At 41.8% G+C, this 15,925-nt stretch overlaps 1 protein-coding gene across 1 annotated transcript in view; it reads left to right on the plus strand.

Moving 5' to 3' along the window:
- F13A1 (coagulation factor XIII A chain) overlaps nt 1-15,925 on the plus strand; it is a gene marked incomplete at both ends in the record, with an annotated part of 135,969 nt that overhangs the window by 58,098 nt on the left and 61,946 nt on the right. The window contains 2 exons of the mRNA XM_082847566.1: nt 248-366; nt 2,753-2,860. Coding sequence (XP_082703692.1) covers nt 248-366; nt 2,753-2,860 — 227 coding nt within the window. The remainder of the gene's footprint in view (nt 1-247; nt 367-2,752; nt 2,861-15,925) is intronic.

The raw sequence follows: 15,925 nt of genomic DNA on the forward strand, positions 1-15,925 counted from the left end.
TGTGCTACTTGGAACTTATGGAAGCATTTTGCTGACAAATGTCATCATTTACAGACTGATCTAGGCCACTAATTATGTTCACCGTTGCTAAAATTACACGTTGTGAAATGAGCTACCTTTAGTGAAACAAAAGACTTTTTTCCCATTTAGTTTTTTTCCCACTTAGCAACTTAGGACCGAAACAAACTTGCAAGTATATGAAACCTTCTGGTTTGGTAATAGTCATTATGTTTACATTTCAATGCAGAGGATGCTGTATACCTGGATAATGAAAAAGAAAGAGAAGAGTATGTCCTGAATGACATCGGGGTTATTTTTTATGGAGACTTCAGTGACATCAAGAGTAGAAGCTGGAGCTATGGTCAGGTGAGCCACTTAAAATTTGTCATTGTCAAGGACATTTTTACTTAATATTTTTAGCCCCATGTATCACTGCAGGGTGCTCTCTGTCGATATTAGACAAGCACAATTTCCTGCTTTTCAGGATCTGAGACTCGAGGATGGGCCTGGGAGTAGAGACTTAGAAAGGCACCTGCATAATTCATCAGCTGAAATCACATATTTTCGGTTATTACAATGTTACAGAGATGGGAGATTGTGTGGATATATGACATTCCAGTGAGCAATGCTTTGCAAACTCAGTACAGTGAAATCTCACGAGCCTAGACTCTGCTCTCCAACCTGGAATGAACCCATGTTTTTCTTTTCTTATAAGGAAAAGTGTTTTGATAATAATGCAAAGGGTGCAGGAAGGCAAGTGCCCAACTCAAAGAAATCCCTTTTTTTAAGGGTTAGGATTAGATATGCTAATTAGAAAAGAAGGCTACCATTTAGTCAAAGGAGGGCCCACTGGGCTTTCGCCTTGAGACATTTTATCAGCTGCAGCCTCAAAGTACTGTCCGGATATAAGGTAGCAAATGGTATTTCATCTGAGATATTCAGTGGTTCAAGCTATTTCAGCTTGGCATCTTTAATAATGGAGCAAATGAATATTTTTACCGTATTTCCATAAACAGACTCATGTCCTGTGATTCAGAAACGACTTTCCATTAGCAACGTGAGGGCAGGCGAATGTGTCATTTCTCAGAGTTTTGGCTGAAATGGTTGCGATTGTGCACCATCGTCCTGGGTATCCAGGGGCAGATTTCCCAGAACCTGGCCTCACCAGGTCACAGGATACTTTCTTGGCGTGAGATCCTTGTTTGAACTTCCACATGGGCTCTCCCTGCCGTGCTCAGCCCTGCTCGAGCCTGACCAGTGGGCTGTCATCATTGGCTCTTGTCTTGTCCACCCAGCTTTATGCCTTTTGCTCCTTCTCAGTGTTCAGGTTTGCCCGCCTGCATTTCTGACGTCCTGCCAGGCTAATGATCTACACGCTCTTCCCCTGTTTTGGGGTCCCTGCCTGGCTCCCTGGTTCCAAGTCCTCTGCTTCCTGAGTGACATACAACCCATGACCATTGCTTATTGTCTGGTGCTCTCGCCTTGGGTCCCTAATTCCTAACCTTTAGGCGTGATTCTATTTATGCCCCCAGTGTGGCAATAGAGAGAGAGCTAACAAGGGAAAAAGTCATCTAGGTGGGTAGCAAGGACTGCGAAAGTGTTCCAAGCATGATCGTGGACTCCCCAGACAGCCTGCGTTTGGATAGATGCCCTTGAGCACAGCCACTGCCTGTCTCTACTGTCATTTGGAGTCCATTAAAACTACAGCCAAGCCAGTAGTTTGTAGTGTAGTTCTCTATGTCTTTACCTTTCCAGCTCATGGCTGTCATGCCCCACAGACGCAGCTGAAAGATGCTGCCTAATAAGAACCAGAGTAATGAGTTCTTATTCACCTGGAGAGCTAGTGCAATTACCCATTTCTGCATCTATCACATCAGTTTAGGATACACGCAGAGTTGCTATTCTAACTGGATTTTAATGAGGAATTACATGGAAATTAGCCATTAAAAGTGTGATTTCTGTCCTAAGCCCTTGGGTGGATAATATACAAGGCTTCTGTATTCAGGGAAATATTCTGTACAATGAGGTACAGTATAAGTGTAATTTTCCAATTTTGCCTTTTTTTTTTTTACTATATTGTCTTTGTTCCTTGTTTGGAAAATTTGGGCATTGTATGTGGCTAGGAGTTCTTTCTAAGGAAATTGAACTGACTACCTGATGGTTCCCTTGATAATATGATCTCCTTTCTCTAAGCCTTCCTGCCCTCTCTTTGACCCTGGAGTCCACCTTATCTCAGACGAGAGGAAACCTTAGACAGACACTCACTATGTGAGGTCTCCTACTGTTTCCAGTGCAGACCTGAAATGCCTTCCTGAGAAGTACCTGAGAGCCATTTACTGTCGATATGCACAAGGACTCATGTTACTTTTGAGGGCTTGAGACTTTGGCCTGACTTTGGTAAATGGTTCATTCCCTTGCCTTTGCGCTGGAGCCAATATGTTGGAGATCCTCTAAATTAACCCTACAATCTTCTGAAGAACTTCAGGTCAGTTCTTGACCTTTGAGTACATCAGCTCGCTAGTAGTTCTGTTTATATTTCTAGCTAGTATTTAAGTTCTTAATTACTAAAAAATAAAAGAGGGTGTCTCCTTCCTTCCACCTTGATATTTCATGCTAAAGATTATGAGTGATTACCATCTAGGAAATACACATTTCTAAACATGAGGTTGTGGTTTCATTTTATTTTTCAACAGAGAATATCTTGTTTTCAGAGGGGACATTAAATAGTTTCTAATTTTTTTTCTCCAAATAGTTTGAGGATGGCATCCTCGACGCTTGCCTGTATGTGATGGACAGAGCGAATATGGACCTTTCTGGCAGAGGGAATCCCATCAAAGTCAGTCGTGTTGGATCTGCCATGGTAAGAACAACCACTGATTACTAAAATCGATTACACATGTCATTTGCCTCAGTATAGATGTCAGCTCATTAAGTGCTGTTGAAATGATGACTTGCACATAATAAACTTTTATTTGGAAGAGTCTGTAATTCCCTGAACTTGTCATGTGCCGTAAAACAAAATTCTTACATCAGTACTGTGTGTTGCTTTGGCTTCAGACAAATGCTGATAGATGACGTGGACAATATAGATCACTTATTCTTAAGAATCTTTGCCTAGGGGCTGAGAGTGACCATGACAAAGTGTCAGCAACTATAATCAATCAATCAACAAACAAACATCAAAGAGGGCTTCCCTGGTGGCGCAGTGGTTGAGAGTCCGCCTGCCGATGCAGGGGACACGGGTTCGTGCCCCGGTCCGGGAAGATCCCACATGCCGCGGGGCGGCTGGGCCCGTGAGCCATGGCCGCTGAGCCTGCGTGTCCAGAGCCTGTGCTCCACAACGGGAGAGGCCACAGCAGTGAGAGGCCCGCGTACCGCAAAACAAACAAACAAACAAACAAAAAAACATCAAAGAGCATCAAAAAAAAAAACCCTGCAAGATGGAAATTTTCTACATTTTCACACCCATAGTAAGAGTAAAGAAATAAATGACTAATCCTAGCTTCTATTTCAATGATACCTCACCACAGGGCTTTATGAAATGTTTATGAAATGGACATTGATTCTTCACAGTACTCACATGAGATAAGTGGGGAGGGGGTGACATTACCCACGCCATTTTACAAGTTAGGAAACAGTGTGATGACAGTTTGTCAGTGACAAAGCCTCAGCTAGAACCCAGGTCTGCTGACTCCAAAGCTAGACATTTTCTACCTTCCTTGCTGGTCTCTGCAGGACATCCTGAAACATCTCGGGGAATGCACAGACCCTGCAACGGAACGGCTTCCTGAGAGAGGAGATACAATTCTCATGAGTGGGAAGGTTAGGGGTCAGGTCTGGGGGGTGAATTAATTGTGTTGCCCAGGTCCTGGACTGTACTGACGTGCGGACCGGGTCCTGTGCAGCCCTGGACCGTACCAACATGCCACACACACAGATCCTGCCCTTGGTGCGTGAAAGCGAATCAAATCTGATTTAGGAGCAGATTATTCCCGAAAAAAACATCAAGCTAGGTGCTATTTCACACCATCAAAGACTGAGCAACAAATACTCCTTTCTGTTACCAGTTTCCTTAAGTTTTATTTAAGAAAACAATCCATCTGAAAGAATGCTGTCTTTGGGTTTGGTTTAAGTTAAATAAAATCAAAATCAAATATTGTTTATATAAAGATATTAGACTGAGAATGATATGAAATGTAATTTATGTTTAGCTCTTAAGAACAAAGATGGTTTTATTAGTAACTAGGCTATGTGTAAATTTAAGAAGAGTGGAGCTTAAAAAGAGAAGGTAAAAACTAATATCTAAAGGCAGTTTTGTTTTCTGTTGTTAGTTGATGTATGCAACGTAAACTATGCAAGTGAAAAGACAATGGATTCTGAAGAATTTGGGAATTTCTTTATAATAGCTATTTATTACAACATGCAGTAGACCTGCAGTCAGTCACTGTTGTTCCTGTTTCATGGACAAAATTCTCCCTTTTCTCCTGTAAAGTCATCATGACAGGTTTGCAGTGAGATGGGAAGCAGTTGTCGCAGTGGTTAGATAGAAATTAATTCCTTCTTAGGCACTCTGAAATGACGTGCTCGTCAACCCGAGCTTACTCACATGCTGTGGGTATATTTACGAGTCTAGAAATCACTACCTAACACGAGCCAAAGCAAGAGGGACGCAAACAGGAAGCAGCTAACCCAACACTATGGTGGCGTCTGGCCAGATGGAAGCTGTTAAGCCTTGAATTAAGCAGAGAATCCTAATGGAAATTGCCTTGAGATCGTATTAATCATAAAATCCTATGAAGTTCTGATTTTGAAAATCTATAACTCACAAGATTTAGAACTGGACAGAATCAGTTTCGGGGGTTCGGTTTGGTTTTATGTTTTGAGGGAGGGGCCTTGGGTGTTAGGGGAGAGGCCCACCCTGGGCAATATCTCTATTTCCACCAGCACCATCGTTTACATACACAAAATATACATCTGAGAGTTTTCAAAATCTTTTTATATCTCTTATGTCTTTTAATCCTTAGAAGAGCTCTGTGAATCTTTCCAAAATCTATTCAGTTATAATGATTTTAGAAAATAAAATATTGAGCCTCCAAAAATCAATAAAAAATATGTAACTTTCCCAAAAAGTCAATTGTTTTCTGGTCACTCAGGGAGTTCCTCTCCTGTTCACAAATCCTGGAACTCTATCATGAAATTGCTGAGGGAAGTTAAGCAAAGACTGAAAGAAAAAAACAAAACAGAAACCCCTCAAATTTCTCAATAAAGATTTGCTTTAAAATATGAGAAGATGTATTTAGGGAGCCCAGAAAGAAAATGTTCTGAAGTTGCTTGAGTCTAGCCAGAGCCCTGGGTCCGAGCAGATAGGCCTGTGGGTGTTTTCTAGGGGGCACAGAGGGAGCTGCATGGTCATTTTAAAAGCTCTCCATCATCTCCCCAGCCTGGTCACTGAGGCAGGAAATTCCTTTCATAGGATACAAATACTGGAACAGGATACACCGCGACATGCAAATTCTCTGGGAGGGGTCGCACACTGACTGCAGTTCATGCCAAGGTGACAGTGATGGAAGGCAGAGATTTCCGGGCTCAGTTACTGCCACGAAGGAGTGGGATGAGAAGCCTGGTCCTGGCTGGGCACCTGCAGCGGGTGGAGAGGGGACAGGAGGCAAGAGCAGGTGACTGGGGCCCCAAAGACACATTTGCTTCCTGTGGTCACGGCAAAGTCTGGCACTGAAGACTGGCCAGGAATTTGCAGAAAGTAGATGGGTGCTTGGTGCTGTACGAAGCACAGATAATAACTCAGGTTATCATCTGACTTATCTAACTTTCTGATGAGGGTGATGACGATGATGATCTGAATCTGGCTTTACCGTCCCCAGATAAAAATCTTTGTCGTCTAGTGTTTACAACCTTGGGCCGTTCTTTGCTATGGGGGTATCCTACACACGACAGGATATTTAGCAGTATCCACGGCTTCTGCCCAAGAAATGCCAGGAGTTGTGACAAGCAAGAATGTCTTTAGATATTTCCAAATGTCCCTCTGGGTCAAAATCCCCCCCAGTGAGGGCCACAGCACCAAACCCCTCCGAGGCGCAGCTTCCCTGCCTGTGCGATGAACGTAACCCTCTCTTCTTGCCTTTGTGGAGGATCTCTTTTCTTACCTTATTCAAAGCCTGCTGGCTTTCCTTCTTCTGCTGAAGAGAAAGTGGAGGCAGCATCCTGCGGGAAGGCCCGGGTCCAGGCCACATCAGACCTCTGGGTTCTGACTGTTCCGCGCATTTCCTGTGTGACGCAGGGCCAATCACTCAGCCTCTCGGGGCCTCCTTTATCTTTAAAATGAAATTTTGTCTCTGTACTCAAATCACACTTGTTATTCCCGGTGGCATCAAGAATTCCCTTTTCTCCTTCAAAACAATGTTCTTCTTTCTTCTATTTTTTCCCTTTATAAATTCAATATTTAGTTCTTTTGAGTTGCTGTTACTTCACTTTGATGTGAAAATCAGGAAAGTTTATGACAATCTGGACAGCCTTGGGCTATTGGGTTTTCCCAGGGGAAAGAAAGTCTAAAACTCCTGTTAAGAGTTTTACAGGAAAGTCTAAAACTCCTATAAAGCTCATTGCCTGGGGATTGGTCCTGAGATGCTATAACCTCACATAAGCGAACTTTTAGTTAGGTTTTTCTAAATAGTGAGTGGTACATTTTACCGAAGCTACACTGCAGATTGATTTAAGAGAGAAAAAAATTTTTTGTGATTAGAAAAAAGAAAAACCTTGCCCAAAGCTATACGTCCTCCTTTTTTTTATTTTTAAAATTTTATTTATTTATTTGATTTTTATTGGCGTATAGTTGCTTTGTGACCAGTGACCTTGTGACCTTGAATAAATCGTTTAACTTCCTGATACTTCAATAAAAACAACAACGTTGTGTTAGTTTCTGCTGTACTGCAAAGTGAATCAGTTATACGTATACATATGTCCCCTCTTTTTTGGATTTCCTTCCCGTTTAGGTCACCACAGAGCATCGAGTAGAGTCCCCTGTGCTATACAGTAGGTTCTCGGGAGTTATCTATTTTATACATAGTATCGACAGTTATACTTCCTCCTTTAAACTACTGGATTACTGTTTGCTTTCTACCTCGTACCTTATGTGACAGTCCTCACCAGGACAATTGCTAGGACATGTGCCAGGAAAACTTTAGAAGGATGCTTTGTGCCATCTGAAAGCTTACTTTGCTCACAGAGCACTAGTAAAGCATTCCATCACGGACCCTGAATTACAGTGAAGTAACCAGACATGGACTCTGAGCCCCGGTCACACTCCCAAGACAGGTGTGCTATGCCACGTGACAGGAACAGCAGGGTCCTGGGGAAAGGAGAGACGGTGACAATAGCCTGCCTTTACTGCTGGGTGGTAACTGGTCCCTACCTGCTTCTGCCTCGTGACTGATTGGGTGTGGCAGCAACTCTGGGCAGAGAAGTTCTCCCATAGTGGCCCTGCCGTGGCCGCTGGCCCTGTGGATACTGCTTGTTTATTCACTGTGGAAGCCCTAGCGTCCCACCTCGGTGCAGGTTCCCTCCTTTGGGTTGAGACTTACTAATAGGAGATCTGTGTCGAAATGCACACAGAACCAGTACATGAGATGTGGAAGGCTCTCCAGGGGTCTTCTAGGTAAAGGGGTGGAGGCCCTTGGAAACGATGTCACTCAAGGTCACACACAAATAAGTGGTTGAGCTGGAACTAGATATTGTCCTTGCTCTCAGGTCATATTAGACCTTAGACGGCCACCACCAACACACAAGCACCAATGACACAATTCGTACCTCATGTTAATCCGTCATTCACCAGGGATTTTCATCTCTGTTTATTGAAGAATTTTTAACAATTGACAGATAAATTGGAAGCCAGTAGGAAGATAGAATTTACCTAATGGAAGTTGTTTTCATAGCCCATTTTGAGAAACTATATCCATTTCATAAATAACCAATGTACGGATGAAGAGACAGAAGGATCAGGAAGTTAAATGACTTATCCAAGGTCACTGGTCACTGGTAGCTAGTTCCTAGAAAAGAAGGACCCAAGAGAATGGGTTCCAGAACAGGTGAATTTTGAAATAGGGGAATAAGTGAAGAAAGGCATAAATCAGAGAATTCTAAATAGCCAGGGGCATTGGGTCCCTGGGGAAAGAGCTCCCAAAGAAGACTACGTACCAAATATGGTTTGATGGTGGTATTGGTGACAGTGATGGTAATAATTGCTGTAATGATGCTCATGGTAGTAAAACACTCAGTAGTAACTCATTCATTCAACAAGTATTTATTGAGAATCTCCAGTCTAGGTACAGTTGTAAAAACAAACATAGTTTCTGCCTTCAGAGAGCTTATAGTCTAACAGAGAAGACAGACTTGTAAGTAGAACCTTTCAACACAGTATGGCAAAGTCTCTGATGTAATAAGCATAGGGTTGTAGGAGAAAGCAAACCTCTCAAGCTTTCCTCAGAGGTTTCCCAGGACAAAGCAGTGACCTAACAAATGTTGGGATATTGGATGAAAAGGTAGAAGAATAACTGACAAGGGTCCAAAGCAATAATAAGCCAATGCTACCATTCACGGAAACCCTTTTTCCTTGGTGGAAATTATACCCAAACAGCCATCACCAAAAGCACTGCAGGAACATGTAGTCAGGGGAAGCTTGCCCCTCTGGGGACTTATTTGTTTCAACTGCAATTTTTTTAAAAAGTGACATTTTGGGGGAAATTTTGGAAGGAGGGAGAGAAGAAAAAATATCCATATACCAGTTACATATTTTTAAATACCGGTCTTTACACCGCCGCCAGCCTGGGCTTTCCTGCTTCCCTTGAGGTCTACACATTTATTTTTAACCCTGGTCTTTTGCTAACATCGAAACACGATGCCATCATTAATCCCCATTAATACCCTATTCTAACTGTGCCTTTTGGGAACTAACTCAAGATTGAACTTTTTTTTAACCAGTCATGTTCGGTGTACTCTTTAGTGTTATAAAAAGGAAATCTTGCACTCCAGCTAGTAAATCAAACTGACCACAAGTGGAAGTATAGGTCCTGGAGTTCCCTAGGGCCCAACACAAGACGAATGACTGTAGACCTTGCAGGCAGAGTGGACTTCAGAGCTTCTGATCCCCAAGCATACATGATCTCACAGATACACTGAAAATAAAGCTACTTTTCGCTTTGTCCATCTTTCTTCCCCTTCTTCTTGTCCCAGTATTTAGACTGTTTTTTTTTTTCTTTTCTTCCATGCATGAAAAAGACAGTCATGACATCACTCCTTTGATATTTTGCTAAGCAGCTTCACAGGAAGCTACTACAGAACGGCGTTTTTATTTTTCCCCAGTTGTTTACTTGGTCATCTCGTAGAAAGCTTCACATTCGGCAACGAACTATTTCAACCATTCAGACTACACTTACACATTCACTTGGGTTAGAAATTCCACCCAGCTACCCCAAATGAACTTTAGAATCAGAAATGAATACATGAAGTCTAGTCCCTGATCTTACAGACCAGCCAAAGCATAGCTCCCTAAAACTTTTATTTAAAAAAAATAAATACAAATGTTAAAGCACTATATAACTGCTCCCTTGTTTTATAAGCAGCTAAAACCCCCCTTCTTGGAGTGAATTGTCCTGGAGAAACCTGAGGACTCAGGTGCTTGAGAGCCATCGTCCCCAACCGTTTCCCCACCGAGGAGCTTCTTCGCGTTTCCCCTTATGGATCTTGTTTTTGGAAAAATTTCCTCTATCAAAAAAGCATATTTATGTAAGAATAATTTTGTTTCCCCATTCTTGCGTCAGAGATTTATCTAACGGCCAAACAGAACTTCTAATGGGAGTGGTACGAGCACTCAGTGTGACTCCATGCCCCCTCTGAAGGTGAAGATATGACTTCCATTGGTGTTTTGGAAAAGGGGCAAAATGACTCACACGCCTACATCATTTTGCAGATGCCTAAGAGTTAAAATTTCCAGGCTGGCGACCATTTGCCAGATGTACGTTCCTTCGTGGATTTCAGCCCCCATCCAGAGATCCTGGAGCTCTGACCCTATCTGCTTTCTTATCTTAAATTGTTATTTTCTCTCTCCATGATTCATGCCCAGGAATGTCAAGAATGACATTCCTCACTCTGGTAGAGGAGAAAAAGCTAGAGGTCTCTGTTGCTCTTGATAACCTTTCCAGTCTCAATCAAGAGCTCCCACGGGTGGCAACTTTGGAGAATCTACCGGTTAGGATTAACGAAAAACGTTAATACTAATTCTAATAAGTTTTTTTTAATCTTAAAGTTGGAGTCAAGGTACCCACAAGCACGGGAGACCTTCCTAAGGTTTAGGAATGGCTAAGGGAATCCACTGATGAATGGGAGGTACAGAGTCAGGACGATCTCTAGTACCTTTCAAACTAAACATAATGCCATAAGGTCACCTCGTTCACCAGGGATTTTCATTTCTGTTTATCGAAGAATTTTTAACAATCGACAACTATATTGGAAGCCCGTAGGAAAATAGAATTTACCTAACGGAAATTGTTTTCATAGCCAATTTTGAGAAACCGTATCCGTTTCATAAATAACCAATGTGCAGGTGAAGAGACAGAAGTATCAGGAAGTTAAATGACTTATCCAAGGTCACCGGTCAAACTGGAAATGGATCTCAGGTTGCCTGACCCCACTGTTCCACACACGATGTTACATGTCCCCTGTATTTGTCCTCTGCCTGTCCTCTCTCCATATCACATGACCTCCTAGGGTACAAAAGTAATGCCTTTTACAAGCTCTGTCTCATTCAATCCTTCTCTTTTAAGTTGGGGTGGAGGGGTTCAGGAGACAAATGAACTGTTCAGACATCATTTTCTTCTCTTGTGGTTAAAAACTAGCAATGTAATGAAGTTTCCATTTGTGGGCAAACAGCTGGGCTTCTCAATTATTAAGGTTACATTTCTTATGCCTGTGCTCCCCATATATTGGGAGAAAAACAGACATTTATTACAAGGCATCTCTCGAATGTGATAATCACAGTCAATCTAAATGTCTGCTTTCCCTGAATTGCTTCCCGGAATGAGGTTTCAGGGCTACATCTATTTTGTAATCACATTGGCTATTTCTGAAACACGGGGCTGCTTCTCAGCACTCCTTCCAAGCTGTGCAGTCAGGGCTGCTCTGGTGTCCTGGGTCAGACATCCCCAGGATGAATAAATAGAAGTGCAGCAAAGCCAGCACCGCCCTTTAGGATATGCGATCTCAGGGCACTTTGCCTCCCTTCTTGCCCTCTCTCCTTCCCCTCTCCTCTCCCTTGGCACCCTTTTCCTTTCCTCTCCTTGTTCTGCTCTTTCCCTTTTCCATTCATCTATTCATCCATCCAGTCATTCATTCAGATATTTTTGGAGGTCCATTCTATACACCAGCCCTGCCCCACACAGCAGCGGAATAGCAATGAAAAACAGCAGACAGCGCTTGGAAAGCTTAAGATCTCAGTATCTCTCTCTCTCTCTCTCTCTCTCTCTCTCTCTCTCTCTCTCTCTCTCTCTCTCGGTCCACCTTTTGTTATTTCTTTCACAACTGTCAATTAGTAAAATATGTTTGGGCCAAATAAGAATCCTCAGTTACCAAGGGAGACAAGGTTAATAATCTCTAGTTATAAAGATTTTCATAAGAAATGAAGGTAATTACCAACTCCTGTCAGAGCCTGTGTCAAGTCTATACAGCAGAGCACATTTGCAGACAGTGGTTATACGCTTCGCAGTATAGGTTAGGGTTAGTTCCTGTGGTTTTTATGTTTTTTGTGAAGTAAAATTTACGTACAGTGAAATGTATGGGTATTAAATGTAACATTCAATGAGTTTTGATTGGGGTAATCACTACCCCAATGTAACCAAAATATAAACATTACCATCAGCCCAGAAATTTCCCTCGTGCTCTCTTGTAATCATTCCACATCCCCAGAAGCAAGCAACCACTATTCTGATTCCTTACAATAAATTTGACTTTTTTTTTTGGCTGCGTGGGTCTTCGTTGCTGTGCGTGGGCTTTCTCTAGTTGCAGCAAGCGGGGACTACTCTTCATTGTGGTGCGCGGCCGTCTCATTGCAGTGGCTTCTCTTGTTGTGGAGCGTGGGCTCTAGGCACGCGGGCTTCAGTAGTTGTGGCACACGGGCTCGGTAGTTGTGGCGCACGGGCTTAGTTGCTCCGCGACATGTGGGATCTTCCCGGACCGGGGCACGAACCCGCGTCCCCTGCATTGGCAGGTGGATTCTTAACCACTGTGCCACCAGGGAAGCCTGATTTGCCTTTTCTTAAATCTCACATAACTGGATTCGTACGGTATGTACTATTTGGGGCTGACTTCTTCTACTCAATCAATTCTTGCACGTGTCTTCAATGTGTTCCTTTGCACTGGCAAAAGCAGTATTTTATCGTATTCTATATCCCAGTTTGTCTACCTGTTCACCTGCTGATGGACATCTGAGATGTTTCCAGTTTGGGCCTCTTATGAATAAAGCTGTTAGGAACACTCTTGTACAAAGTAAAGTAATTATATGTTTTCAATTATGTTTTAGGTAGTGTTGGTTAACTAAGAGAGATGAACACATTAAAACAGCACTTCCATTCTTCCTTTCCCCTTTCCTCCCTCAGGTCTAATTTTTTCTTAGGATTATCATTGTTTTTACATTATCAAGTTTTAAAATTCATATTCATCCTGTTACTATGATTCCCAAAGATTTTTGCACGTATGTGGATTTTTCTCACCCCTGGATCTTTACCACAGAGTCTCTGTTACTGGGATCTGTGCTGGATTCATCCCTTAATTATCTTGATATCGCTTTTCAAGTGGTTGGGTTGTGATGGGTCCTGTGTTCTCTGAGATCCTTCATGTTTGAAAATGTGTGCTGGTTGTCCTTACGCTCACAGAACAGCTTAGCTGTGCATAATATTCTTGGGTCCACCCTCCTCTCAGGACGATGCAAATGTGGATGATATCAACTGGTTGTTCTGGAGAAGTCTAAAGACAGCCCCATTTCCCCCTTATTGTTAATTTGCATTTTCTGTCTGTAGGACTGAACAATTATTTCTTTAAGCTTAAGTTCAACTAGATTAATTAATTAAAGTTCCTAGGTAACGAGTGTTCTGCATTACCCTGGAGCTCAGATTGCTCTTCCAATGTATAGATTAAATTTTTCCTCAATTAGGTAAAATTTTCTTATGTTATGTCATGAATATATCTTCTGTTTTATTTGTTGGGTTCTCTATTTCAAGGATACTAATTATCCTTATGTTGTATCATCCTTGTCTTCCATAACTATTAGCTTCTCTCTAATAACTTCATTTCTTTATCTTTTTCATTAGCATTTTCTTCACCTCAAGTTTTTCCCCTATGTCATTAATTTTATTTTGAACATTATCTCTTCTGTTTCTTAGAGTTTATAATTTATCTTTAGTTGCATGATGATGTGAGTTGGTGCCCAGTGTGTTCCTTTAGGCCTGTGATCTCCTAGGAGGTTGTGAGAAACTCCTTTATGTTCCTTAATTTTGTTTTCTTCTATGTATAGTTTTTCCATTCTCTCTCTTTCCTCTTTGCTTTTCTTTTTATTCATGCTCATACTTGCATAACTCTTCTCCAAGTGTCCTATTTGCTGTAATATACTATAGATAAAATCTTGACTCTCCAATCCAAGATGAGTGTGATTTAACCTCTGAACTACAGTTTGAGGCCAATGTATTTCATTCTACTCTTTTGTACCCTGAGACAGACTGAAGCAGAGGAGGGAGTTTAGCTGACGAGATGACAAACTCTGTTAAAATCCTTGGGCTCTGCTCTTTCTTTTAGGATTCTGTTAAATTTCTCATTCTAGAATCTACTCTACCTAATTGGAGGTAGATCTCCTTCCCACATGGAGATAACTCAACAGGCTTTGTATCATTTCTCCACTCTAGTCCCAGAATCTCTACCTTTTAAGGGATGCAGACCCTTTTTCACCCACTTCTCCACAGCAGTCATTTCCAAGATTCTGGTCAGAACAAGGAAAAGATCAGCATTTTAATCCAGTTTGTTTCTTTCCAGGTTTGGAAATACAAATGAGCAACGTCAGGATTTTGGTGACTTGACAGTAGGGCTTCTGAAGCCCTGGTGGTCAGGGTTAGGGCTGAGCCAAGTGCCCCTCTGCCGCACTCCAAAATCCTCCCCTTTTCTTAGGTCAGGTTTTGAAGTTTATTGAATTACGTTATGCCACTGTGGTGGCTGACAGTGACTTTCAAAGGGGCTGGTTTTAAATTTTGTCCAATATTGTAGGTATTATGAGAGGACAGTTTAGTGAAACCTTGATGAAGTTGAATAATGCTCCCTGTCCAAAGTCCTGGGTTCATATTTTCTTGTTGACCACCAGTGATGCAAGACGGAGACATTTCATTCTGTCACTGGTTCAACTCAGAGTTCATGATAGGGTGCTCACAGTCAGCTGTGGCCTGACAAGGGACCAGCATGCCCTTGAAGTGTCCCCCAAACATATCTTGTTGTCTAGGGAGGGGGCTATTACTTTAACCGTTTACATCTGTCACTAAAGACGTATCTCTTTCCGAATCTGGGCTCCCCAGAAATCAATATTCTAATTAGAAAAAGGTAGCTAATCTGGCTAAATGCTAATAAATGAGAGTTGTGATTTATCTAGCAACAGGGGAACAGCTCAGCATTAAGAATTAAAAGGTCTGTAGAGGAGAGAGCTCTTTTTTTCCTTACTCTTCCCTTAGGCTGATTGGGTTCAGCTGTATGCTATAAATAACACTTTTAATTAATGGCTGTCTGTTTGAAAATCAGTCATCAGAACCATAATTTAGGAACTTCTACCTCTGAGATTCATTGCTCTACCCTATTTCTCAATGATAAGGATAAGAATCTGGTAATGTGAGTTAAAGCTGAACCTACCTACTCACAAACACCAAACCACATCATAGCCTACCAAGGCACTCTTCAGGCTTCACTATAATAGATGTAGATGTAAATAATCAATTCAACTGCAAGGAGAATTATTGATCATGAATAGAACCAAAATTGTTGTCTAAACCCTGCTGCACTCCAGTCATTTCATGGAGTTCCAGGATAAAGTCAAAGTTAACCTCAAAGGAAGGAGTTTGCAATTAGTTGAATGGGGTCCTTCAGTAATCTCTAACGGATTCATTTTTTTCTACATTAAACAAATTAACTGGGTAGTTACCTTCCCTTTAACCTAACTGGACAGAGCCAAAGGGGAAAAATAGAAGTTGCTTGCACATCTTAAGCGTTTTCTAGTAGTTTTTACTTCGTCCAATATTGCCTACTTACATGATACTTGCAGTAGGTCCCTGAAGTTGCCATATTTCTTCATGACACAAAGCAATTATTCAAATTCTCTCTACCATGTAGATAACCTTTTCTGGACCTCAGCCCCTCCAGACCTAGCTTTCATGTCATTTTCCCTATCCAGCCCATAGCCGTCACCACACCCTCCAATCTAATAAAACTGATTACTCCTTCTGTTGGGACCCAACTCTCCCTGTACATCTTTCTGTATTAATATTGGTAACATTTACTTCTGCTTGATGAGTTTTAGACCATCTCTTTTCACACAGAAGATCTTACTCTTACTCAGATGTGCAATGCCTATATGCTTGTTGAATACACAACGGATTATTCAACAGCTATTGAGCACCTGCTCTTTGCCAATACTTGTTAGAAGTCAGAAAGGCATCGATTTTCATCTCTGTTCTCAATGTACTCACAACCCACTGGGGAGGATAGACTTTTATAAAAACTAAACTCAGCAAGCCTAAGAGAGGGGTCTGGGTAAGTGCTGGGGGTGGGCTGTTAATTAGCAAGGCCATGAACACATAGAAAAATCACCATATTTTAATATCTCTTCTATGGTTGT

This window comes from Leucopleurus acutus (genome assembly GCF_964270905.1).
Source record: "Leucopleurus acutus genome assembly, chromosome: 10".
NCBI lineage: Eukaryota > Metazoa > Chordata > Mammalia > Artiodactyla > Delphinidae > Leucopleurus > Leucopleurus acutus.